The 27,143-nt window shown below is 40.2% G+C and overlaps 1 protein-coding gene across 1 annotated transcript in view; it reads left to right on the top strand.

The window, feature by feature from the left end:
* Positions 1-2,062: 2,062 nt before the first annotated feature.
* Positions 2,063-27,143, top strand: part of KCNK5 (potassium two pore domain channel subfamily K member 5) — a 34,805-nt gene continuing 9,724 nt past the window's right edge. Inside the window, exon 1 of the mRNA XM_030448246.1 lies at positions 2,063-2,422. Coding sequence (XP_030304106.1) covers positions 2,237-2,422 — 186 coding nt within the window. The 5' untranslated portion in view covers positions 2,063-2,236. The remainder of the gene's footprint in view (positions 2,423-27,143) is intronic.

Here is a 27,143-nt window from a genome sequence, read left to right as displayed (position 1 = left end):
TAGGAAGGTGCAAGAGCACCAACAGAAAAATTATATCATAGTTTGCCTATGGGAAGAATTCCTCCTCAACATTTTTTTAGCTACTTGCTGTAAGTATTTACATACCTTCCAGTTTTTAACTTTAGTTTTAAATCAGTGAGGCAATGATAGATGCTCACATTATTCATTGATGTGGCCAATGGCTTCTTACTTCTTCAAGAAACATCCCCTATTTTGGCCTTTATAGAAAAAAGTTACAGCAGTTTCTCTATGACACTTGTTATTTTAAAAATTTTTATTGTAATGCCTTCAAGTTTATCTCTAGCACATATAAATGCCTTTATTATTATTGTTATTATTACTACTACAACTACAGTTTGGCAATCCTTTTCTCTTCTTAATGTTTCCTTTACATAACTGGGGAATCCCTTTCAAAGACAGCAATGCCGGTCACATAACATGTTTGCAGATTTTGTGGTTTCTTCAGTCCTGCTTTTAGGCTGCCAGGAACCTCTTGCAGATGTATTTGCACTGAACACTGTACATGTTAGTAGGAAGGACTGCTTAAGGGGCATGTAATTTTCTGCGTAGTCTCACAGGAGCATCAATTGGGCATGACTCAAAAGTTTTACAGAAAGGTGTCTGGATACCTCCTTACTGTGGCAGTTTCTTTGCCTTCCACATTCTCTCCTCTTTGTTTACTCAGACTGTTTATTTTCTACTTCTTTCCTCTTTCACATTCTCCTCCATTCTCCCTTCTCTCATTCACTATGTCTGTATGAGAAATTTCAGCTGTCTCATGTGAGCTCTTTGGTGTGTAGAATCCATATCCTAGCTGACATACCTGTACATCCCAAAATTCCAAGTGTTGATGCAGTTGATATGGACAGCTCTGTGGTTTTGAGTGTTTTATTCCTGAAGGGGTAAAAGAGGGGAGCTGGAGAAGGCAGAAAATAAATTATCCCCACAAAAGCAATGTTTCTAAAAACCATTAATGCCCATACTAAGAACCCTTTGCCACAGTGCATAGCATGTCATCCTAACCTGTCACTGACTTCCTCTTTTCCTGACCCATTTAACCCCACTTCCAGCCCCATTCCTGTAAATCAGTTGGGTTGCCTTCCTTCTTCCTTGAAGTGTGAACACAGAGCAGTATGCACTTTGTGACTGTAAGCCACCCCTGGGAAGCACTTCGTGGACATGGTGAGCTTCAAGAGACCTTCTACCCAGATGGGGTTCTGAGCATTTGACGGAAAATCACCAGCTGGGGCCTCTCCCGCCATCCCAAACCACAGGCACACACTGGTGCATACAAGGTCATATTTATTAAACATACAAAGCACACGAAGGGAGATACAGTTCCTGTTGTTAGGGATCGGTAATGCACTCGTGTGGACAACATCCCGGGGATGGGGGGACCTGCCGGCAGTCCCCCTTCTTTTCTCTTCGGAGCTGTCTCTTTAGAGCTCGCCTTCCCCCTGCACCCCGCCGCACCAGGGAAGGCGGCTCGCCCGTCACAGCCTTCAGCATCGAAGAGAAGAAACTCCGCTGAACTTGGCAATACGAGGGAAAAAGTAAAATAAAAGCGAGGGATGCTACTCCTTCTTCTCTTGATTTAAGACAAAATCCGGAGTGGAAAGCACGTCCCTGAGTGCAGGGACCAGCGCTGCTCGGGGGGAAAGCGCCGGGGACCGAGCTCACCTCAGCGACCCCCTCACCCTCTGGGGCAGGGCGAGAGGAGGGAAGGTGGCAGCCCTGCTCCCTTTTCCCCAGGGCGGGCCCTCACCGGGGGGCGATGGCGATGGACAGACCCAGCCGCCGCTCTCCAGCCCCTCATCGTGGCCGCAGGGTCGACCCAGCCCGCGGCGGGCCATGAACGCCCCCGGGGCGCCCCGCCGGCCTTTCCCCCGGCGGTAGCTCCGCATGCGCGGGAGGGTCGGGGGAGGAAGCGGGAGGGCACCAAATTCAAATTGTTGCTGAAGGAGGGAGGGGAGGAAACCAAGGGAAGGAGGCAGCTGGGGGGAGCGGGGCAGAGCGGAGGAGGGAGGGAAGGAGGGAGGAGGAGAGAGTGGGAGGGGAGTGTGGAAGTCTAAGGGAACGCGGCAGAGGCCGGGAGAGGAGGCACGGCGCACGGCGGGGAAGGCAGAGGTGTCAGGGGAAGGACAGGGCGGATTCGGCACCCACTGCCGTACCGCGGGGCAGCCGACCCGGCCCGCCCGCCGCGCTCCGCCCGCCCTCTTTCTCTCCCGCCGGCACCATGGTGGACAGGGGCCCCTTGCTGACCTCGGCCATCATCTTCTACCTGTCCATTGGGGCGGCGATCTTCGAGGTGCTGGAGGAGCCGCACTGGCGCTCGGCTACCGACGACTACAAGCGGCAGAAGACGGAGCTGCTGAAGCAGTTCCCTTGCCTGGGCCAAGAGGGGCTGGACAAGATCCTGCAGGTACAGCGGGCCGGGGGGTGCCGGGCGGTGGTGGCGGGCGGCGGCAGCAGGTGCTGCTGGCCGCTCCGGAGCGGAAAACGCGGCGCCTTCGGGCGGGAGGGAGCGGTACAGCCGGGCTGGAAAGCCGGTCCGTTCCCTCGGAAAACCCGACCGTAGCTGCCTCCTTACAAAACCCCGTGCCTAAAAACCGTCCCTCGAGCGGGAGCGCGGGGAAAGCTCTTAATCATTCCTAACTGCTTAGTAATAGAGTGATTACACGGGGCCTTCTTCAGCCGTCCCTTCCTCCCCCGAAGTGATAAAGGAGCTCGGGGTTGATTTCGGTTTTAGCTGGCAGGTCCTGGGGGCTGGAGGAGTTGGCTGAGCACACGGAGTGTGCTCCCCGCAAGCCTGTCTGCTGCGAAACCCGGTAGCCGTGAATGCAGCTCTTGTTTTAGCACCCAGGGTGGTTTCTTCTGCCTCAATGTGTATTGCCTTGTGAGGAAAGGAAGGTGAAACCAAGTGTCTTGATTCTCTTCTTTCCTTCCCCTATTTTTTTTTCTTTTTTCCTTTTTTTTTTTAAATTTTTTAATTTTTTTTTCTTTTCTCCTGGCTACTGCATACTCTCGTGGGCAAAACACGCGGGGGTGTCCGAGAGGTCAGTCAGGGTAACTGAGGGAAGGGGCCCAATGGTCCGAAGCGGAGGATGCCGCCAACTCGTGAGCTTTTGCTTTTACTTCAGGAGAATGACTTGTTTCCCAGCCATAAGGAGTTGATAATCGTCTTATCTCGCTCATCTGGCAGGCTGCCTCTTCAAAGCTAATTATTAATCAATAGCATGTATTAAATCATAGAGCGGTGTAAACTCGGTTAGTGCCTTTTTATGGATGTGTTACACATTAAAACGTGGTGGCAAGCAATGGTGAACCATGAAAAACAGATTGCCTAGATATATGGGGCTCCAGTGGTGAGAATGAGTCATTTGGGACTTTATTTGAGAATCTTTGCAGTAGATCTTCTAGTCATTGTGTTTTGGGTATTTTTTTTTTTAATTTATATTAAAATTCACTTAGTCTACTAAAATGCTAAAATACAGAAGGCTGGGGAAATGGCTCATTAGTTCTACTGGTGTAATCGATACTTTGCAAGCTTAGAAGAAGCTATGGTTCTTAATCCTAAAAGTTTGTGGTTTAAATTCTTTTTCTTTAGTTGGTGGCTGCTTTCTGTCTGCTTCAGATATTGGAGCTTTCAAATAGTCTTATTGTTGCTTTCTTAGTACTCTATTAAATGTGTTTCTGTGGTGTACAGTGGGCAGACGCTTGCAACCATAAAGGAGTGTTGGGAAATGAAGGACAAGCTATGCTTTTTGCATATGTGTTTGCTGTTTAGGTATCTTACTGAAATCTTACTTTAGGTTGTGTATAAAACGTGCTTTAAAGTCCGCAAAAAACAACCAAACAACAAACCAACTCTGTTTGGCCTGGGAAGTTCATTAAGCCTAGCATGCTGGACTTGCTGAAGACATAATGTGTCATCTAGGCTCTGCCTTGATTTAGGATGAAATTCATGTTAGTATGAGGGAATAACTATTTGGGTTTTTTCCCCATATTACAACCCTGAAGACTGGCAGAAAGGCTTTTCTTAAAATACAAAATGACAACAGAAAAGCTATTAGGCAGTTCATATTAGAGTGAACTGTGCAACAGAGCAACTGTAAAGTTGACATGGGTTCAGAAGCAGTGGGGAAAAAAAGAGAAGTATAAGGCAAACCATGGCCAGATCAAAATATTTAGTTTTAACATCTCTCCACAGCACAATGTGGAGGGACTTCCCTCTTCAGTGCATGTTATCTCCTGGTGATATTTATATTCATGTGATTTCAGTTTTGCCTCTTTATGACTCCCACTCATGCCTGATTTCCATACTCAGGTTGTTAGTCTGATACCTTGCAGCTATTATGTTGTCTTAAGCTCAGGTTGGCTAAAATGTCTTGCCTTGCTGTTACTTCACTCTTACTGATAACTGGAAACTTTACTGCCTGCTTTCTTCCAGACCTGTAGCTTTGTTCTTGTTCTTCTCTAATTGCTGTGTGAGAAGCAACGGGAAGAAAGGGGGTGGCATTTCTTACAGTGGAGGATGGCAGGATGAAATCTAGCCTAGCTGAAGCTAGCCGAGGTAGGGGAATCATGTAAGGACATCAGGATTTCACCCTGAGTAAGCTGTAAAGTATATCAGAAATAGTCTTTGTAGCTGTGCTTTCTCAACCACTATCTATGCTGCTTCTGTTGGATTATGCTGAATTTTTCAAACATTGCTAACATCTGTTCTCTTTCAGCAAATGCTGATCATACTGTTTTCATATTAAACCTCCAAATTTATTCTTTTACAATACATCCAGAATGCTGTTGATTTGAAAACCTGCATTTCCCTTCCCTGCTCTCCCCAAGTCTAAACCCTACCTCGGTTTTGTTTCTTTGAGGCTCTTCCATGTCTCCCTGGACTTGTTCTTGGGATTTTGCGTTATTTGACTCATTTCTCTGCGCTTGTCTCAGTTTTCTAAATGGCATCCAGTCTGCATCTTATGAGACTTTTCTCTTACTCTTCTTGCATACCTACTGACACTCATGTGACTCCAGAGAACCACATTTAGCTTTGTTTCAATGATTCTCTTTTTAATACCCTCATTTTAAAATACATTGGATAAAGTTTTTCAACAAATATCACCAACTCTAAAATTCTGAATAGGTGTTAGTAAAATGCAGGGTTGCCAAGAAATGTTCAAGTTGAACTAACAGTGCCAGTTTTGTTTCTAGAAGCTGTCTGGAAGGTGACAAGGACTGATGTACCTGGAGACCAATCTCTGCTGCCCTTGCTCCCCACCCTGGGTTAGCTCTTGTGTTCATCTGAGCCTAATGTTGGCTGTTAAGTGCAATGAAAACTGTGTGGAATAGCTGCAAAGTTAGACCTGTAGTGTCATCTTAACCACTTAAATAGACAACTAGGTTATCAGCACAGAGTCTCAATTCACACAGACTGGTATCTCTGTACCAACAGTTTAAGTGATTATTAAGTAGGCTGTACTGGGTCAAATACTATCTGAAGTTTATATTCTGTAATGAAGATTTCACAGCACATTACAGTAGAAATACACTGCAATAAGTGTTTCTCAAAATGTATTTAATGGACTTTCAGAAAACTCGCAAGCTGAGTGTTGTAGGACATGCTAGAAAGCAATCTTTTTTCCCTAATGCTAAGAAATGCCTAAAAATAAACTTGTTTAAAAACAGCTTTTGGAAATCTCTTATGTGAAGAATCCATTTGCTTTTCATTATTGTAATTACTTAACCATATTTCTTCCCATAACTATAAGAGGTAAAGAAAGTACTTGCACTTCTTGAAGTAATGCTTTGTAGACTCTGGTTTTAAAGGTAACTCACTTTGGACAGAGTACAATCTGGCTGCTGCCTGCCTGTCTGTTTTCTTCTGGGTAAAGCTGACTGCTCAAGTGAGAATGTGGCTGAGATGTTTCACATGACAATTTATAAAGGCTTCCAAAGACAGCCACAGCCGTGCATTGACACAAGGAACTGTGTAATCTGTCCTCACTGTGTACAATTAACTTGGAATAGAAATGTCTCGTAACACTGTGGAATAGTTGCAAAAATATTTTGAATAGTGATATAGCTGTACCATGTTTATTAGCACTGTAGAATCTTAAATGTAGAGTAACGCCTCTGTCTGTTGATAAAAGTCTGTCTTTTCCTGCCACTTGCTTCTGTGTCCCAGAGTCCTGGGGCTCTATAGACTGGGATTCAGAGTAGTGATACCTTCACGTACCCTGCAGTAGCAGTGAGTTTTGGAGACAGAAGCAAATGTAAGTCAATTCTGTCCTTTCCCTCTTCTTCATTTTGTTACTTTTACTCTTTATTGCTCCATCCTGATTGTGAAACATCAGCTTAATGATAAAAGGAGCTGTTAGTGAAAGGGGGGGCCCTCTTGACCCTCATGTCACTATTCACATGAACAAAGCTTTGCAACACTGGGCCACATCTTATTTACTGGGAAATCTCCTACTGGCCCAGCAAACTGTGAAAAATAAAGTGCTTGCCATTGATAAACATCACGGCCAATGAAAGGAAAGGGTGGAATGTGAAGATGAGTGAAAATGGTTACTTTCAAAACAGAGCAATAAAATGAAAAGAGAAACTGCTGGCCTCATTTAAGAGAAGCAGATAAATATACCAAGTGGGAGAACAAACTGAGGTCTTTGTTCAAAAAGCGCAGAAGACTCTAAACAGGCCTGAGAGATAAGTCTTAGAAACCTTAATGTTCAGACATAAAGCCCAGTGCTGTGAACAAACATTTAAGAGCCTCAAGGAGAGTTTTTGCTAGGATATACATTATGCTAAAGGAAATAACAGTCAAATAGGTTAATCCTGGTTTCTCATCTCTCCTTTTAAAGTCAGGGTTCATCTTCACTCACAAATACTGACAGGTGCATTCCCAAGATTTTGGTTTGTTTGAGCATGCTGAAATTTGCTTCTAGTTTTGTTTATTCTTAGAGCTTGTCAGTTTTGTTATGAAACTTCAAAAATACTGTTTCATTTGGCGCAGTTTCCCAACATGCTAAATTCCAAGTTAGTACTTAAAGGTTTATATCTGTGCAATACTTTTGAGAATTTGCAAACAAGTTTTCTTAAACAACTGAAGTAGATTTTAAATACTTTTTGCTAGCTCATCATTCTATAAAGAGATTATGGCTTTTGCTTATGCAAAACAGAGTGAACTGTTTATCAACATAAAGTTAATAGAGGCATATTTTTCACAGTATTTCCCTTCCTCTATGCTCTTCAGGAGGTGTATAAATAAGGGATTGGTTGGTAGCTGTTTAATTTCCATTCCATCTAAGGTACTGAAGGTGGAAGAGGCAAATTTGAGACTGAATTCCGTGGCTGAAAGGGGACATTCAAGACTAAGAGTTTAGCATGGACTGAATGCAGTAAAGCTGAGCAGCTATCAGGCAGGACAAGTACTTGCCAATGGAAAATCTTGAACTGCAAATTAACAATGGCATCTAATACCTGTCATCTAAAACCTTACTTAAGGCTTATGCCTCAAACATAGGTATTGCTAGATTTTTTCACATATGTATCTTTAGATGTGCAACCTCTAAGCTCAGCAGGGATAGACAGAGATAAAAATGTGGGTCCACTGTCCACAGTGCTCTCTGGCATCTCGGGCTATGAGTTATGGAGAGAACTGACAACAGTCAGTAATGCACAGAGTTATGTAATGCATAAATCCACAACTTTTCCCTGTGTGTTTCTATATGTAAAAACATGCAGGCAGGCATGTTTTCCTGTTGTGGTTTTTTTTTTTCCTTCTCTGTTTAACCATTAAATTGTTTAAATGGTGTTAGAATATAGTTAAAGAAAGCTGATAGTGCATACACTGCAAGTCTCTTTGCTAATGGAGCACAATAGCAGTTGATCAGAAGTTATAATTTTCATGCTGTGGGCTTTTCCTTTTTCCTGCTATGGACTTAATCCTTGAGTGGTTTTCCTTATGTTACTTTAGGACAGAATGTTCATATTACCTGACCTGTTACCTTCTGTTACTGGGTGTGCTTTCTGGCAAGTTCTGTTTTAGAGACCATGCCATGCTAGAAGATTTGCAGGTTATCAACAGCTGGTTGTATTCAACGATCTTGGAACCACTTCTTTGGCTCATTTTAGATAGGTTATTGTAAGATAACCTCTGTAGCCATGGTAACAGGGGACCACTAGAAGAGTTGCACTCTTCATCCAAATTAAAATACCACTGTGGTCACAGCTAAAGCTCTTTATAGTGCTAGAGACATGGTCAGTTGAGCCATGCTTAGAAGCAGATTGAATCTGTATAGTGTGGCATGCAATAGGCACTGTGCAGTTTTACTGACAGTTCATTGAAGGGATGGCTTGGGCTTGAAGGCATGACTCTATATTACTTTATTTCCTGTCATCATCCCAATTCAGGTTCCTCAACAGCACTGCTGGTTCTAGTGTTACGAGATCTTTTCTTTAAAACACAGATTATTTTTTTTTTTAGGAGGGAACTTCAGACTGCCCTTTAGGTTTTTATGTCCACCCATCTTATTTTATCATATCTTCATAGTAGAGTAATGTGTTAATTATATTCTTTTCTATATTTTAATTGTAGGCAGGAGAGATCTCTCTTAGGCATGCTTTGCCCTAGCAGCTCTATTTACATCAAATCAATAAGGAAGTTATCATTTCCTTTAGCTTATGTTGTGTGAACTCTAGTGGATCAAAAATGCTGTTAGGTGCAAAGTAGCTTCTGAAATGTCTTGAACTCAAACCTTGCATGCTGTTTTCTCAAGAGAAAGAAACGTGAGTGATTAAAAGGGAACAGGAAATTAAGAATAGTATCAGCCTCTGAATCTGAAATCAAGTTCCAGTTCTAACTATGTGTGTATGTAGTGTTTCTTGTGATGGAGCCGTTTTTTTGTTGGTTGGTTTTTAACTCCTGTTGTGGGATCAATTGCTACAGATCAGCCCATCTGTTGGACTATATTGCCTTAATGAAAAAGTTGACATTTATCATTGTTGAGCAAACTGGCAAATACAAAATGGACTTTGTTCTGTGGCGGCATCTTACGAATGTTGTGCCAGTGGTTTCCAAGTTCTAAGAAACAAAACTCAGACCTGTGTGTCTTTCTGAGGTTCCAACAGTTGCAAAAAACCTCCCAGTAGTACCTATCACAGGTCTGTCATGTACCTATGACAAGTATCACTCTGATCCTACTTAACAACAAATATGTCAGTTGTTTAACATTAGTTTGGACTTATGACTTACTTCAAAGTAAGTCATAAGACTGCTGGGAAATGGTAGCTAATGAGCAATAGCTAATGGAACTTGAAAATATTTCTGCAAAGGGTTGTGAAGGCCTTGAGTTGGAAAGTATAAATATTGGATATGATACAGTATTTTTGGTGGCTTTGCTAAGATATCAAATTCATCAGTGATAACTTCTGTGTGTGAGTTCCAAGTGCTCATATTGCTGCTGCGCTTTTGTATTCCCAACCCAGTCGAAGGGAGTCAAAAGACTTTCCTCTAAAGTTTCTTAAGAATCATGTGTGGTCCTTTGCCAGAGAAACAGCAGCTCTAAGTGTTCTGGCTTCTGAGGGATGTGAGGCTGATGAGTTTTCTCCAGGAACCAAGGAAATATAGAAGGCATTTGGGTCCAAGCAGCTGTATAAAGAGAAGGGATGTGATCGAACTCGCTGGTGGTCCCATGGCTTCTCTTTCAGCCCTCTGGCTGGAACCCTCACTCTGGTACTCACCTGTTATAATTGCTGCTTCATAAAATGTAATGCAAATATGTTAAAATCAAGTTAAATAGTCCAACTACGATAGCTTGCCTGTGAAGTTACAATTGCAACCTTCCAGCCTGTGTTAAGTGGTGATTATGTGACTTCAGAAATGCAGAGGGCAGTCATTAATGCTTGCCTGGTTGGCACAACGGTTTTGGCAGGGCGCTGAAGTTTAGGCTTAGAAAATCACTAGATTTTTAGTTTATATGTAGAAAATCAGTGCACTTTGAAGGCTTTTCACCTGTGTCACCATCAGTTTTCCCTTTTAAAAGAATACTTGCATGTTCCTGACTCTTTTATTGCTTTTGGGGTGGAAGGCAAGAGAAGGGAGATAGACTGAAAAAAAATGAAGATTCTTCTGTTGTAGCAGCAAAACCAGCAGCTAACTCTATGAGATCTGTAACAGTACTACTAGATTTTTAAGGTAATATCTGAGCCGGATTCTGACTCTGGGATAATTGTGTTTTTTCATAAAGCTGCTATGTAGTCTTGCAAGGTCCTACAGCTTTCAACTTGATAAATGAAATGAGCATCGATGTCTTTATCTTATATTTAAGAGAAGTAAAATATAGTTCACATTCTGAGAGTGTGTTGGCTTTATTTGCATGTGTTTTAAGAATGCTTTCTCAGTTCTGATACAGTTGGGCAGTTGGTTGTTTGGACAGATGTCCCTACAGCTGGCTTCTTGTTGTTTCCTAGTGGAAAAACACTGCAATGAAGTAGTTTCACACTAGGCACTGATTAGGTTCTTTCAGCTGAATTCTGTGCATATTTCTTAGGAAAACAACCTCACTTGAGGTAACTGCAGCTTTTCTGTGGGTTTGATGAGCTGCTGAACATCCTGTGTGCCTAACAGCTTTTAAGTTTGAGGGTTCTATACTTAGCAATGTGCAAGTGCTTCCTCTCTCTCAGCTTCTAAGAAGGTAATAGATGTCTCCTGAATGGTTGGAGATGTCAGTTGCAGGAAATCCGGGCTAGGAAGGAAAAGAGTGTAACAAACAGAAGGCAGCAAATAGTGTATCTGCCAGCTCATCTCTCTTCCCTTGAACGCAGAAACAAGAAGATGGAGAGGTTTGGCTTTCCTACATCCTCAGGAATGGGGACGGTTGAGAAATGACAAGGCACAGAATCTGTTACTTACCTGCCACATATAAATGTGGTACATTACTCCAAGCCTTCACTTTGTCTCATGATGGATGTTTAGGAATGGCCTGCAAATATTTGGGAAAATCTATGAAACTGGAAGTGTGCTGAATTGGTAGTCTTGAAGTTGAAAGACTTTTCAGTTGACTAAACTTGCTTTTATACTTTTTTCAAAACACATTCTTCAGGACACATGCAATGACTTTTTTACCATTTTTCTCAGGAACAAAATGTAGTATAGCACTGAAATAGTACTGAGAAACTATCAAAGCAGTATCTGCTGTGCTTTTTGTCTAAGTTACTGATTGGAAGCTCTCGTGAGAAGAAAGCCTTTCTGTGTACTTACTAATATGATGCTGAACATAATAAAATGAAGAAGATAGTGTTCCAGGGTACATGTTGTGTGTGTGGTTCTTTAATGTTATACTTTTCCTACAAAAATGAGGTTTGTGTGTATGCTGTCACATGTTTAAGAAATATTCTAATACATAGGCAGCTCCTACCAGCAAACTGATACTATTATCAGGTTAATTCATTCACTCAGCAGAAGAAACAAGATAGTATAGGCAAGTTATGCTACTACAGGTCTGTGAGTGTCTAGGTCAGACTATTTCCCAGCAAGCTTATCTTAGTTACTGATCACATTTCTTTCTATCCTGCCTTAGTTGTGCTGGTTCCTGTATCTGTAGCTGTACTTGAAAATATTTGTCCAGAGCGGCCTCCTCTGCCAAACCTCCTCAAAGATCAGTCTTGAGGTAATCTAATGTTGAAGGGATTTGTAGTAAGTAACATAACAAAGTTTTGTTCTAGGTTAAGACCTGGATAAATCTAAATATATAGTTACTGAAATCTCAAAGCAAATTGTGTGTCTGTGGCAGGTTTTTTTTTTTCCCCCCTCCTTGTTACTCATAACATAAACCCACCACCTTGCTATTTATATGAAGGATCCTGCCCATATTGACACTGGAAGCCTGCCTTGCCTTGTGTCTTCCTCCTGCTGTCTGATGGACTGATACAGGGAGAGAGAATAGTGTGGTTGAGGCTTTGTTAAATGTTCGGTTCTCTCTGGAAACTTTGACCATAAAGGTGAGTTGGAGGTTCTGCCCCAAACAGTTAGCAGCCAGTGGTGTGACTCTTGTTCCTGTTCTGTAGTTCAAAAGTCTACTTGATTAAAAATGTCATTATACTTTACTCAAGTCTGATTACTTTTAGGTTTTATCATCCATTTGCTGTTTTTGGAAAAAGTACTCTAGCCTGTGTAACCTCATGGAAAAGTAACAATTGCTTCAGTGGGACCTGAGTTTTTTGTGTGTTTTGTTTTGTTTGTTTTTTCCATTCTGTTTGGGTTTGTTTTGTTTGGGTTTTTATTATTATTTCTTTTCACTTTGCTCTCCATAAGACATATTGAGATGTGTGATACACTTTGGCAGCAGCTTTTTGTCATCAGAGAAGCAAGACCTTTAATGTAGTGAGATTCGGGGATGAAATGCAAAAATGCCTGTGAAACAAAAAATCCTGTAATATCTTGCTCCTAGCTTCTGAAAAACAATCTCCAAACTCTTTTTAGTGTATTCTAGCAAAGTGAATTTCTGCAAACTTCTTAATCTGAAGAATGCTTTTGTGCATGGCTTTAAGTGGGAGAGAGCAAAATATGCTTTTCAATGCCATGATATTTTATGTAGCAATTAATTTAGTGAGTAGAAAAGCTTATTTAGGCCTCTCTAAGCAAAGCTGTCAAGCTTGGATCACCTGTGTTTTGACTTTCCTAATGAATTGCTCTTATACACTGAAAGCATGGGGGGCGGGAGGAAGGAAAAGTTTTGTTTTGTTTGTTTTTTTAAAACTCAGCTTCCCCTTTTAATTCTCATGTCTAGTATTAAGTCTTTAATGTCTAAATATTTCAGTTTGTACCATTTTATGAATGGATGAAAAGCTGCAGAGATTAACTAGATTGCTGGGTTGCTGCTCCAGGTCTCCAGGCCTTGTTTGAATAAGGGAAAAAAAGTTTACAACACTTCAAAGAAATGTTCCAACCCCATGCCATCTAGTAAAGCTCAATAAAATGTTTTTATTGAAACTAGGATTGTTTTGGTTTAATTTAAATCTACTTAAATCAATTGCAGCTAATCTGAAATACATTATTTTGGAAACTGACTGCTGCATGGGTTAGCATCTGCTTATGCAATCGGTAGCAACTCTGTTGCAATAATGTGGTGTAAACACTGTCTTGTTCTAACCCTGCCTGACATAGGTTACCGACTGGTGTTAGGGCTTGATTAAACTCTTGACTCTTCTGCTTCCATTTTCTTATCTCTAAAGTGGGGACAACAGTATTTTCCAAAGCCCTTTTAAAGGGGAGTTGGCTACATTAGTCACCATGTACGTATTCAGATAGGAAGGAAACCTAATCTGCTATTATAGATTGTTCCAACTACTTAATTTCAGCTGATGCAGCGTAAAAATTGTTGATATACTTTCTTTTCTTCACACCAAGGAATAGTGTGTGATAAGCATATTGGCCCAGAAGTCCTGAAAATTAAGCTATATTCATGAAACTATGAAATCGTCTGTTAGATTTTATTTCTGAATGAGAGTAGTGGGAGGCCAAATAAAAGTTGGGGCACTCAGCATCTGCAAAACAGCTGTAGTTCTCATAACCTTTACTTAATTTGTCTTCAAAACATGTCTATGTGGAACTTGGGAAAGTGAAAAGGAAACAGGCCTGTAATTGCATTAATCACAAGAGCACAGGAATGCTAGTAAAGCACTAAATATGCTTTTCATCAAAATAGTTTAATAACTAGTTCATTAAACTGGACTCTAGTCCTGAAATTACTAGGGAGAAAATCTGTATCAGCTGCTAAATTCTGTAGTCATGATTTGTCAAAGAAGTCAGCTGCCTTTTCAAAGCTGTTAGTGTTTCTGTCCATTGCATGGAAGTAGAAAGAAATCAAGTTAAGCAGTATTAACTTCATTCACGCATATGATCTGAAAGTATCACAAATAGGTAAGCTTCAGTGTTAAATTCTGCAATGACAAAATAGTTCCAGTTAACTAATTTGCTGAATTATGAGTTTCACTTATTATTTAACTGTGCAGAAAGCCCCAAAAAGGAAATAACCTCGTTGATCTCTTTCCATTAATATCCCTCACATTGTTTGTCCTATGAATTATGACTTATAGGAAAATTAACTGTCCATGCTATACATCATACACAAGTCTTAAACAGTGCATGCTGTGAAAATATTGACTTACCTCCAAGAGGTTAATATCCATACAAATTAGAACTTTTTTCCAGAGGAAACAGTAACACCTATTTGTACTGCAGAATGGAAGTAGAGGTTCATTTGTTCAATAATTGTTTTTAATAGGATCTTACCATCTTAGTGTCTTTTGACTTCATGTTTCATCCTAAAATAGAAACTATCCCAAAACTTGGGGGTTTATTGCAGAATTAATTCATTCTCTCAATATAATCATTCACCATTACTCTTCTTTTTCCTGCATCTGGGCTGGGAGGTCACTTATAAAGCATGCTGTGAGCTAGTTGTTATGGTGAAGTTTAGCAGCAGGACAGCAAGGACTGGTAGTGAGGGAAAACTTAATCATTCAACTGTAATGGTTAAATTTGACAAAAATCTCCCAGATTCACCATATAGCAGCTTATGACTGCTTTGATTTCCCATCAAACAGTGACTTTAAGTTGTTCTTTGCTTTCTCTTATGTGCTTTGATTGCATGCTCGATTTAATTTTTAAGAGTGAAAACTGTTGATACAGCCACAAGAGTTTGTTGTTACACACTTGAAGTACAGAATCAACAACAAGTGTTTCCTAAGCCTTGACTACTCACAGCTTTTCTGTCAGGTCACATGAGCAATGCTGGCTTGGTCTCAACTTGCCTGAGTAAGGAAGAAGGGGCAAGTGTTTAGGTCCAGCTTTGCTTGGACTGAACATCCCTTTGTGACCTTATTCTGGAATTTACTGTGTGAAAACTGGAGCCTCAGACTTGGGCATTCCTTTCAGTGGAGGTAGTTTGGGAAAACAATGGCAAGTTTCCACGAGGATGAAGAAAAATGCAAAAAACAGAACTTGCAGACTGAAATAAAAAAAGCTTTATCCAAATCCCGGCTGGGCAGAGTACAACAGGTTTCCACAAACAACCATGTACACAGTGTGGGGACTTTTTAGAAAACACTTGTGTCTTTTGACTAGAAGTTTCACAAATTGTGTTTTTAAAATGCCATTTTGTAAAAGAGAGGTTTATGATGGAAAGCTGCAAGGATAAATATAACTCTTGCTTTGCTTTTTGCAAAACAGAAGAAAAAAGACTTACCCTTCTTCACTCCCCACCTCCCCAGCTGTGTAGTATCTCTGTTGTAATTCTTGTTTAGAGTCCTCTGATATCAGCTGGAATGTTTTCCAGCAAAATATGCTTAATCTGAAGAGGATACCTCTTGTATTATTTCTGTTGATGTCACAGCCATCTGTAAACCTTCAGTAGAGCAGCACTTTTTACAAGAGTGTGAATTATCGTTACAAAATCACTAATCTTGTCTTCTACTTATCTTAAATGTGGCCCTAAGATGAGGCTTCACAAAATCAGTAGGGCCATCTGTCCACTTTGTAGAACCACTAGTGTGCTCAGTAAAGGAAATTACATTTATTTTATGGTACTCAAGCTGTATTGAAAGACCTTTATAAACTCTTGTTAGAAGTCTGCCAGGAAAAACTGTAAATCAAGCTGAGCCTGCAAAGTTTTGGTGTTCTATTTATCAGTACAGTTGTTTCTTTCCAAGTAACTTGGTTTACTTTTTAGCAGTTATCTCTCATCTATTCTGCATCTGTAGCCCTTGTCTGCCTCTGTTCCCATTTCTTAAAGGCAGACGATCAGAACTGTAGAAATGGTACCAGCTAAGTTTCACTAGTGCTTTGCAGAATAACAAGACATCTAGAGAGATATTTCAAGCATCTAGCTGTTCCTTGAATTTCTTCCTCTGCAGAAAAAATTGCAGTGAGTGACCAGGACATCCTAAAGCTGAATTTAAAACCACTCAATTTTTGAAACATGGTTCTTCGATAAGATATGTTATCCTTGCAGCTAATGGTTTAGTGTAGAATTGGCCAGGGCTGTTTAGCAGGCCTTTCAAAACAGCTGAACAATAAATATTCAACACGCCTTCAACACACAAACACCTTTTCCAAAGCCTACAATGTCACCAGATATTACAGGATGCCCAAGTACATGGATTATATGAATGAAAGGTCTTGTGCCATCCTTGCTGATGTCTGAAATGATGCCAATAATCAACTGTGAAAGATAGGGCCAAGGCAACATCTGATTGCTCTGCCCTTCATTTTTTTTAAGGTTACAGAACTGATGGGGCTTATCACAATCCATGTGCTACCTGTATAAGACCTTATCTTTTCTAAATAAAATTGTGACAAAACCTGTATTGCTTTCAAGGGCAGTAAAGTGCAGTTTCAAGATACATAAGCTCTGGAGCTCTCCTCTTACTTCAGGCTAATTGAAGGAAAGATTAGTTCATGGCAATGACTGGAGGATGAAGTTATAGAGACTACATAAATTTTAATGCTAGGTGTATTTTACTAGTCTGCTCTTTTGTGGGAGCATGGTTTTCTAGTGGTTCTTTTTGATGGGCAGGTATTTTCATTGGTAAATCAACACTTTTTTTCCTGGAACTACTATTTTTTGATTAATTTTCAGATACTGCAGAAGTTGGGAAGCTTGAGAGAATTAAGTGGTTCATTTGTTCTACATCCACTTGTTTGTCCCACAGGAGATGGTTCTCTCATCATGTCAACAGTGTTTGTTTCCCAGGATATTTTCCATTAACTTCAAAAATCTCAGACCTTATTTTCCATACCAAGGAACAGAAAAAAAAAAACCAAACCAAACTCCCCCCCAAAAACCAAAAGGGTACACTTGCATCTTGTTCCCTTATGAAACTCAAAAATATCAATATATTTTGTGAAGCTTTGTGTTCACTCTGGTGGGAATGCAGAAGTGCTGGTGTTAGCCACAAATGCTGATGGAGCAGGTGATCTTGCAGTTCACAGCAGAAATACTAAGACTCATTCTTTCTCCAAGTAGAATCATTTGTAAGGACCTGTAGCTAGAGTAGAATTCATTGTAGTGATCAGCTTTTACATCTTTATGAACTACTCAAATGGTAAGCTTGTGGATGTCTGGTTTTAATTTGGGCACAGAAGGGGGCTGAGGCAGGTGAAGGGAAGATAGAATAATACTGAATATATCTAATGGTGGCACTGTGGAAATGCTCAAGGTATTTATTCTCACTTCTTCTGTATTTTGTTTCATCCTTCTCATGCTTTGTCTAATGTTGATCAACTCTCCAGGCAGGGAATAGGTGGCACAATTATTTACCTTCTCCATTCCCAAGCAGTAATATGGAGTTAATTGGACTATAGACTCACAAAGTGTTTCCACTGGACTGTGTCCTCAGGCTTCCAGACTCATAAATATTAGCCACAATTAAATTTTATGAGTCTTTCAGGTTCAAGCAAGTATGGTTCTTTAAATCTCCTCTAAATTAATGATTTATTGCATGGCCTTCAGATGAGGTAAGACAAGGGTAGAGCATGCGTATTCTAATTTTACATGCAAAAACCTTTCCTCTTCTTGTTTCTGACTGATTAGAGCTATTTCTGATTAATAAAGATTGTGCTTCAAGGTCATGATTTGTTCTGCTCAATCTGGATTAACAAATTGCCTTTTGAAAGGATAACTTAATCTAGTTAAATTGTAATAAAAAAACCAAACCAACAAAGAGAAAACCAAACCAAACAAAAAACAAACACCCTAGTTCTTTTTTTTTTTTTTTTTTTTTTTTTTTTTTTTTTTTTGCCAATTAGAAAGCATACAGAGTAAAAGAACACAGTGGCAAGAACAGACTCATGCTTTTAGTCCTGTTTTTGGTGAGAATACCCTTGCCAGGTAAAGTATTTCCTTTCTTCACTTGGTTGTCAGTAGCAGCAGTTATGCATTAACAAATCTTGATGCTGGATCCCTGCTAAAAAAATTTAACTTTTAAATATTGTTCCTCCACACACATTACACATGAAAAAAACAAAACCCAGGAGAGAGAATAGCCTGAAGTGCCCAGATTTAATTAAGTTTTCACTCTGTTCCTTCTGAGACTCAGTCCTCCGAAGAACTTCAATCATTGTTTAACACATGTAATTGGTGGCAAGTTAAAATAATGATGGGGGTGAAGGCTACTGTCATCAGTGCTTGGCAGGAGGTAGGAGAAATTTCCTTTCCACTAAGCAGAATAGTTAGAAGGTCTCTTCTGCAAGGTCAGGGTGGATTTTTAGACCATTTGTCTAAAAAGCATAGGGGGACCTGTGATAGTATCATCTCTTCAGTTTTATTTCTGGTGGCATTGCATACAAGCACTTTTGAAAAAACATTGCATGCAACATTTTCAGGGAATCGCAGGAGCCTGCGTGCAGTACTGCACTACCCCATAGCAAGGATGCTCCTGTTCAAATCCTCTCTGTACGTACTGGTTACTCTGTGACTGGTTACTAGTGTGACTTCAAATAGAACAACTAACTTAATATAACCTTAGGTGTAAATAGGAATTGGCTTATTCAATCAACAAACTGTCTCTTTTCCAAAGGTATCTTAGAACTCACAGATGGTAGTTCCAGTTTTCTTTGAGATATTTCTGTGTTCTTCCTCAGTTCTGAGCACTTAAACCTCAAATGAAGCTTGCTCAGAACTACTTACCAGTATTTTCCAGCATAAAAGTATGTGTGTAGGGTTAAGATGTGAATGTCCCTCCTCAAGCTCAGTCCTGTTCTTCAAAGGACAGGCTTTCTTTACAGCAGAGTGATGAAGTCTGTCAATATTTTTCCCTCCACTGAAGACCATGTTTGTGGTATCTTCTATGCCTAGGTGTACGTTTAGCACTGTGATACTTGGGTGTAGTTACTGGAGAGCCTGTTCAGCTTTCCTGGCTAATCAGTAAATTTAAAGGAATCTGCAGTTCTAATCCATTGCTTTCTTCATAGCATGTACTTCATTACTTTCATTACGATCTATTTTAAAGCCCAGTACCAGACAATATATGCCACACTGTGTTAGTTACTAGTATACTATACTAGTAAAAGTGGAAAGGCTGCTTTAAAGAAAAAGAAAAAAGCTAGGCACATCAAAGTCTAGGAACAGGAGCTCCCCCAATACTTATTTACACAAGAAAAAAGAATTGTGACAATATGACCTGATGAAGCAGTCAAGACCAAGGTACATGTAAAAAGCCCTCTGCATGTGCTATATTTTGAATTAAGAGACACAAATGATATCTGGTTTACTGCCCTGGAATATATCAAAAGTTGTGCAAAGTGAAAGCCAGACATGTATTTATGCTCATTCTTTAAATCCCAGGCTTAGATGAAGGGACAGCTCTGTATGAAATGGCATGTGCTGCAGGCTTGCTTAGGTAAGAAAAGGTATGAGTAGAAGGAAGTCCAAGTTGCTGACAGACCAAAGTTAAGTGTAATGAAGGGAGAGCAATAGTGTGTCTTGGTTCTGTAGTTCATTTGTGCATTGAGAAGGATTGTTGTGTGAATGGAGTGAAACACTAAGAAGTTGCCTGAGTAAAGGAAGAATCAACAAAATTACCTAAACATTCTCTGCAGGTCAAGTTAAATCTTGTTTTAAAATCTTCTGGATAAAATGTGGTATCTACAGTGTATTTGGCATGTATGTAAACCTTTTGCTTTTGTATGCTGAGGTACTTGTGGATCATTTGCAAACACTTAGCAAATTTAAATACCTGTTATAATTACTTTGTTAAAACCAAAAACCCCCAAAACAAGCACTGATAAGTTGAAGTAGTTAAAAGAGAGTTTTAAGTTCTCCTTTCTCTGAAGACCAGCAAACTGGCAAGGTAACATCTGTCTGCTATATATTGGTAGGAGTGTGAAAATACCAACTTGTTCTGGAGCTCATTTTCCTGCTGCTGGAAAGAAAACTCTCCCATGAATTATGTAAGCCCAAGTTTTTCTAGGGTTTATTTGTTTGGGTTTTTTCCTCAAGTGGGAATTTTCAAAAATTTGCCCTTTGATAGGAACTGTATTTTACTGTTGATTGAAAAATGCAAAATATGTTTTTTAGTTGCAATAACACTTAATCAACCATTGTATAAATGCAGTGTATGACAGCAAGGGGAAAAATTGTCCCCCTTCTATTTGTAGTTGATCTATGCAGGAATGTAAACACTGGGACTAACACTTGCTCTCCAGGGTTTGTTTTTTATTTTTGTTCTAGTGCAGCTCATATATAAGGAGCAAAGTATCCTGTATTGCCATATTGAGCTCTGGCTTTTCAGGTCATGTTCATGAATGCGTTTGTTAAGGTTTGGTTTTTTGCATTGGTCAAAACCAAACGTGAAAGTTCTGTGTTTTATGTTATTTTAGAAGTAAAAGTTAACATTATTGCCTCAATGCCTACTTCCTTTTTTTTTTTTTTTTTTTTTGCCTTCATTTCAACTTTGACCTTGTTCTAGGTAGCTACTGACCATAACCCCATTGTGCTATTAGAAACAAGCTATTTCTGCCTTGGATTTTACATTTTTTCAAGTAGACTGTACGAATTCTAGGATTAGGAAGAGTGTTGGAGAACTTAACAACTCTTGGTATTGGCCAGCCAGGAAGAAACACTGCACACAGCAGTTGAATTCACTGCAGATTCACTCCTATGTGCTCAGTTGATCCGGAATCAGACTTGTGTAGTCAACTGAGGTCCTCTAATAAATGTGGAATTTATGAAATCCCACCATCCTTCTCTAATGCAGGTGCTGCTGACTCATATCCTGCACCTCTTGCCCCAACCACCTTCCAACTCAACTTTCTGTATAGGTCAGGAAAGGCCAGGAAAACTTCAACAGGTTAGCAAGACACAAGGGTGTTGCCTGTTAGACCGAGACAATGTGGTTCACTCCTCTTATTTTTCTTTGTACAAAAAAGGTCGCAAACCATTCCCCACAGAAGTGAAGTAGGAAATCCAGGACTCGGCTAAAAGACTTCTTTCTCCATCTGGCATGGTTCTTGTCCTGACAAACATGCAATTCATATTGTGAGCACAGATAATGCCGAGAGGGAAATGAGAGGTCAGGTATCCCAAGTCCTGCTGGTTAGCATAGTCCTGCAGAGGCTGTGAAGTGGCTAAGGCAGCCCAACAGGGTTGTGCCTTTGGCCCGCTGTGCTGGCCCTGCCTGGTCACCTGCCAGTGTGTCTTAGGCAGCTGGGAACTCTAAATGAGCAATCAGGATAAGCCTTTCATTACGCTAGAGATGGGAGTGAAGAAAAGGATGGCAGGAACCACAAGTCCATGTTCCTCTGGTGACTGAGCTGTTCTCGAGGTGTGTATAGATAGTTACTACCATCCTTCCCTGACAACTCTTGCCTTGAGTGATTATGCACCAAATGTGCCAGGTGCTAAGCAGCTGTATTCTAGGCTGTGATTTTTCTGTATTCTAATATTCAAAGGATTTTTTTCTTTTTTTTCTCAGTGAGAAGGAATATATTGTTTCTTTGTGCACAGAGAAGTGTGTAGCAGCTCTCCTAAAGAGAGCATTGAAATAGCTGCTCTTTCTGCTGCCTTAGTCAAATCAGTTAACCTTATGAATATTCTCTCATCTTTCTGCAGCTCTGCAGAGACCTTTTTGTCTCTGGCTACCACAGTATAGTAACATTTTCCTAGCAGTAGTGTGCCTGTCTTCGAAAGTGAAGGCTGGGAATGGAGGTGAAATACTTGAGTCTCAAGGGTCTGTAGGTTAATATGAAGATTTTTGAGAACTCAAACAGAAAATAAATCATTGATTATATGTACACACCTCATATAACTGGTCATTAAAAGTAATTGGGAGAAACAGTTTCTTTGGGTTTTACTCATTGGTAGAACCATTAGTTGCATAGTTGGCTTCTCTTTCCCCTTCCTTGCTCAAACCCCAAGCTGCCAAGATACTTTAGTGAGGAAAATATTTTCTCTGATGCCGGTATCGTCCACTCAGTCAGGACACATTGGAGGCAGAAGGAATGCTGGGAGGAAGAAATTTGACTGTAAATATTTTTTTCCCCTTTTTTTTTTATCTCCACCTATTAGAACTCAATACAATAGATTCTGGCATTTATTTTTATACTAAATATATATTTGTTACTTACAAATTAGACACACAAACTAATTCAATAGGTGATCTATGACAGCTGTCATCCAGGATTCCTAGCTCATGTATCTACTGCTCTTGCTGTAGCTATCAAGTGCCTGCAAATTTAGAATGTGTGTGTGAAATATCTTCTGCTGCTTTTAATATGCAAGCACGTGTGGAAGTGCAACGTGCCAACTGGGCAGGAAATTTCTGGCTATGGCAACTGTGCTGCCTGTCTGCATGATGAGTTTGAGGAAGCTGATCTGTCAGCCCAGCTGTGACCACCCACAGACTTTTTGCCTTAAAAAAGGATACTGACTGAGAGGGTTTCTTTTTGCTTTATTTACATGGAGTCTTGTGATAATATTATCTAGATCAGCAGAGTTTTTTACTGTATATCTGACCTGATAGCTTTAACATATGACTCAGTTTTTTTGTTCTTTGTAAGATAACGCTAGCAATTAGTTCTGTTTTGACTGTATTTAAAAATCTGATTATCATAAGCAGCTGACTGCTACTGCAGCTGTACAGATGGAACTAGAAAACCCAGGTAGTTGCAAAAATCATGGGGGACAAATATGTACAATTTTCATGGCATGGATTTAATTTTTTTTTAATTTTATGAGTAATTTCAGAGTAACCTCAAGCCTTTTTTTTTTTTTTTTTTTTAAAGCCATGAAAAATGTCCATAAAACTACTTTTACTGCTTCACCCATTTGTTTTGCTCTGCTGCTGGACTTGCTTAAAATTAAAATCTGCTTAAAGATGAACAACAGTATAGAGTTTAATCTGATATAATAAATTTAATCATTATTACCCTGAATAATATTATAATAATTGGCTAATTTTTTAGTATTGTCTGTATTCCAGATCAGGTAGTTCTTCCACAGTTTTCTGCTTTTTTTCCAAATTGTATAAAGTATTGGGATGTTGATGTGAGAAGAGATTGCTGTTGAAGCTTTATTCCTTGGAGGAACATCTCTAAAGTACTTGGTCGGTTGGTAATTCTCGGGTTTTTTTCTGTGCATGACATGTTTACATTCTCAGTTAAAAGACCTTGAGAAAGAAGCAAAATTACTGTTTTCCATCAGAGTCAGAAGTGGGGACAAAGCCTGGGAGCCCTGAAAGGCTGCATCAGTTATTGCTTTAATGGCCTCTGCTTTTGGATGCAGCAGCCAGGTGGGGTTGTCCTTTATGCACATGGCAACATTCTGAGAATAGAATGAACGCCACTGGTTCTGATTTGGGACTTAATAGTTCAATTACATCTCCTTTCTTACGGAGAATCACTTTGCTTTTTCAAAAGAGAAATGTTCCTACCACTGAGAGAAGCTTAATCTGCCCCAATAACATGGGATGCTTTATCCTCTTCAACAGAGACCTGGTGATATCTGGCTGTTCTTGTGTAATCCACTGCCTATGGGGCAGGATCTCTTGCACTAGTTTGTGGTCTATTTATTGTCTTGTGCCTTTAGTCTGGCCCATCTGTCTTTCTGGCCATAAGTGACCCACAAGTCCTTTTTCTTTCCTATTGCTCATTGCTAGCAGAGCCAGCTAACCCTTCATTAAGTGGCTAGGATTTCAGGCCAACTATGAAACTAGCCTTACTTGATATGCAAAACCTGTATCCCACCTTTCTTGCTGTCCTTAACTCTTAGACTAATATCACTAACTTCCTGGGAATCCATCCACCAGTAATATCTTGGGGCCACCTATCTGAAAAGCAGCTGTGCAATAAAGGACCTGAGGGTCCTGGTGGACATCAGGTTAATCATGAGGCAGCAATGTGCCCCTGCAGCAAAGTTGTTCAAAGGTATCCTGGGATGTATTAGGCAAAGCACTGCCCACAGGTTGAGGGAGGGGATTCTTCTCTACTCTGTACAGGTGAGGCCACACCTGGAATACTGTATCCAGTTCTGGGCTCCCCAGTAGAAGAAAGACATGGGGCATGCTGGAGAGAGGCCAGCAAAGAGTCACTAAGATGACTGAGGGACTGGAGGATGATGCTCAGTCCTCCTAGGAGGAAAGGCTGAGAGAGTTGAGGCTGTTCAGGCTCAAGGAAAGAAGACTGAGGAAGATGTCATCAATGTATAGAAGTACCTGAGGGACAGAGTAAAATAATCTTTTCTTCTTTTCCTAGAAAGAAAATAAAGCTTTGTGTACTTGCTCATTCTGACAGAAGCAGAAAGTGATAGTTCTGTCCCATTTTTCTTCTTTGTGAGGCCAAGAATCCAAAGTAAAATATTATATTCAATGTGCTTAGTTAGTCTCCAGTATGCTTGTTCTTCTCGTTTTATAGCATCACTTCTACAGGGACTAAATGTCATTCTGATGAGAACTATTTTACTTTGCCATGGTATTGATCAAACTTAACCATCCCTCCAGCTAATAAAAAGACAAGAACAGCTTAGCTGGGTCTGCTGACTATTGCAAGTTTTTATGCCACAATAGAGTCTTGCCTTAGCAAATCTTGACAAGCCAGTAGAAAAAAGAAATTTGAATAAATGCATTACTATATGGCTTCCCAGTTTAGGAAAAACTTGTTGTTATGGGTTTGATCTCAGCAGACAATACAGAAGTACAATAAATAGAAGTAGGGCCATACCCATAATACCTGTGGTCAAGGGTTTTCCTCGCTCTTTTCCAGTTCGTTTTGAGAACTTTTCAGCCCTACTTGTAGCCAAATAGGGAGGATGCAAGTGGGATGTGCTCAAAGAACTGAAGAGAAACTTCTCTTCTTTGCCCAAGATAGAGATTTTAACAACAAGTTCTTGTGGTTATCTGGTAAATCTTGAGTGAACGTGGTCATCTGAGGGTTAATAAAAATGTCACCAAGCCCAGGAAACATAAGGCTGTATTGGAGCAGTGCTGGGATTTGTCTGTGAGGAAGTACTTGCAAAGGGAGCAAAATGTCTGCTTGATTATGTTCAAATGGCATCCTGGTTTCTACTTGTGTTAATGTCATCAGAAGAAGTATTGGTTTTAAGTGTATCTTAAATCTTGCTCTGCAATTGCAAGTCTGACTTCCAGCAATAGCTCCAGGAACTGTAGGTAGTCTTTTCCTTTCTCATTTACTAAAGTGCAGAATTAGGATGCTGAGGAGTGGGAGAATGAAATCGTTTGACTGAAAATGATGCCCTACCTCTACTAGTACAAACTTTTGTGAGGTGGGGTCTAAGATGATGTGTAAATTCCAAGTTAACCATCTTCAACTTTTGAATTTGGGCATACTTGAAAAGGTTATTTTCTAAATGACATCTTTCAAGATGTTAAGAACACTTGTACCACGTATCCTTGTGGTCCTCTCCTTCCTTGCCTCCTATTTTCCCATCCAAGCCTTTTCAGAGAGAATTTTCTGTAGTTTAAGTAATCTTTCACTGGCAGTCTGGGGCATTCTGTGCCCTATCTTTGGCTGGAGAGGAGATGTGGATTCTAAAGAAAGCATTTATATAAGTTGGAGAGCTGGCCATCTCTCCTCCAAAACGTTCACTTGCCCAGGTGTGAAAGGGCATCTGTGTGCTACTTAGTCCAGCACTGTCTTCCCCTTGGGTCTGGGCCTCCTTCCCAGCTCCAGACCTCAAATGCTGGTGGATCTTAAAGTACCCATATGTAATGGGAAACTGAGCTCATGAGCTAAGCCTGAAGGTGGAGCAATGCAGTGAGATCATTGCCCAGTGACAATAATGGAAATTAATATTTGAGTGCATCCCTGTGAGATCAGTCACTCTGTGAGGAAATAACACAATGCCAGAAGTAATCTGAGTGTGCTTACAGCATGGAAAATGACAGAAGAACTGGTGTTTGACATAACATTTAGTATTGCTGGACAGTGGAAGAAGTCAAGGAGTGGTTTTCAGGCATAGCGTTATACAGCTTGTGTATGTCAATGGGACTTCTAGGGAGTTCATCTGCAGACCATAGCAGAAATTAATGAAGTTTCCTTGGTCTCTACTCAATGAACTTTTGTGATCCATTGTAGCTACCTCAAATCTTTCTTTTGGAAGGGCTGTCATAGTGTGTTTACTTGTGTGCTCTCAGCCTGCCCATTTTAGGGCTACTTCTCATTTTAACATTGCCACCTTAGGAAGTTACTGACTTGGCAAGAACTGTCGCTTATTTTATGCAGACCCTGTAGGCTATGGAAAGACAATGCATGTAGTTTTGCATGTGTGTTGAGTTTAACAGGAGAAAAATCTAGTCTGTACCTTCGTTCACTTTCAGTGCTTTTCCTTTTATCTTCTATAATAGCTTGTGTGTTGAAAGTGCATTTTTAATTAAATTGTTTGCATCTTATATATCCACAATACATTCACTTTGAGGGCATTTTTATTACAGTAGGAGGGTGGTGGTATGTAATAAGTCTCAAGAATAATTAAAACCTGTGCTAACTTGTGTATGTTTTCAGTAGTTATTGAAGTTTGTGTTGAGTCTCTGCTGGGTCCAAAATCAGATCTTAATCAAGTAGGAAGGAAGGGGTGACGAGGGGAGGAAGAGTTGGTTGTAGGTACCTCTCTAAGTTCTTACCAGTTAAAAATAATCCTCACCTGTTATGTTTGTTTAAAAACAAAACCAAACATACTGTTTGGCTTTTTGTTTGTTTATCACCTCCAGTTTTAGGTATTTAGCTCAAGATACTCTTTGTATTCAACACTTACTGAGGGAGAAGCACAGAAAGTGGCATAGTCTGATGAATTGACTCTTGGAAATGCCTTCCCCTCTTCTGGAGCCTCTAAACAAAACTCTGACAACCTTGGTTTAAACTGAAGTGGAAAAAAGCTGAGTAACCTGAGAATGGTTAACTGCAGTGTGATGTTACAAAGATTTAAATAACTGGGCATTTGTAGGACAGATTATGATAAACTCCTGTTCTCTTGTACTTTGAGGAGGTAGAAATACGGGTCAGAATTGGCAAGATGCATGATTGACTTTCTCTGCTAAATAGTCATTAGGTTATTTTGAACAGTGCATTTTCTATAGTATAGTTCTGAGGAGGCTGGATCTTTCAAGTTCCTTCCTACAAAAGGTGAAGATGG

The sequence above is a fragment of the Calypte anna genome, chromosome 3, assembly GCF_003957555.1.
Source record: "Calypte anna isolate BGI_N300 chromosome 3, bCalAnn1_v1.p, whole genome shotgun sequence".
NCBI classification, from domain to species: domain Eukaryota; kingdom Metazoa; phylum Chordata; class Aves; order Apodiformes; family Trochilidae; genus Calypte; species Calypte anna.
Note: the sequence above shows the minus strand (reverse complement) of the source record. Positions and strands in the feature narration are given on the sequence as shown.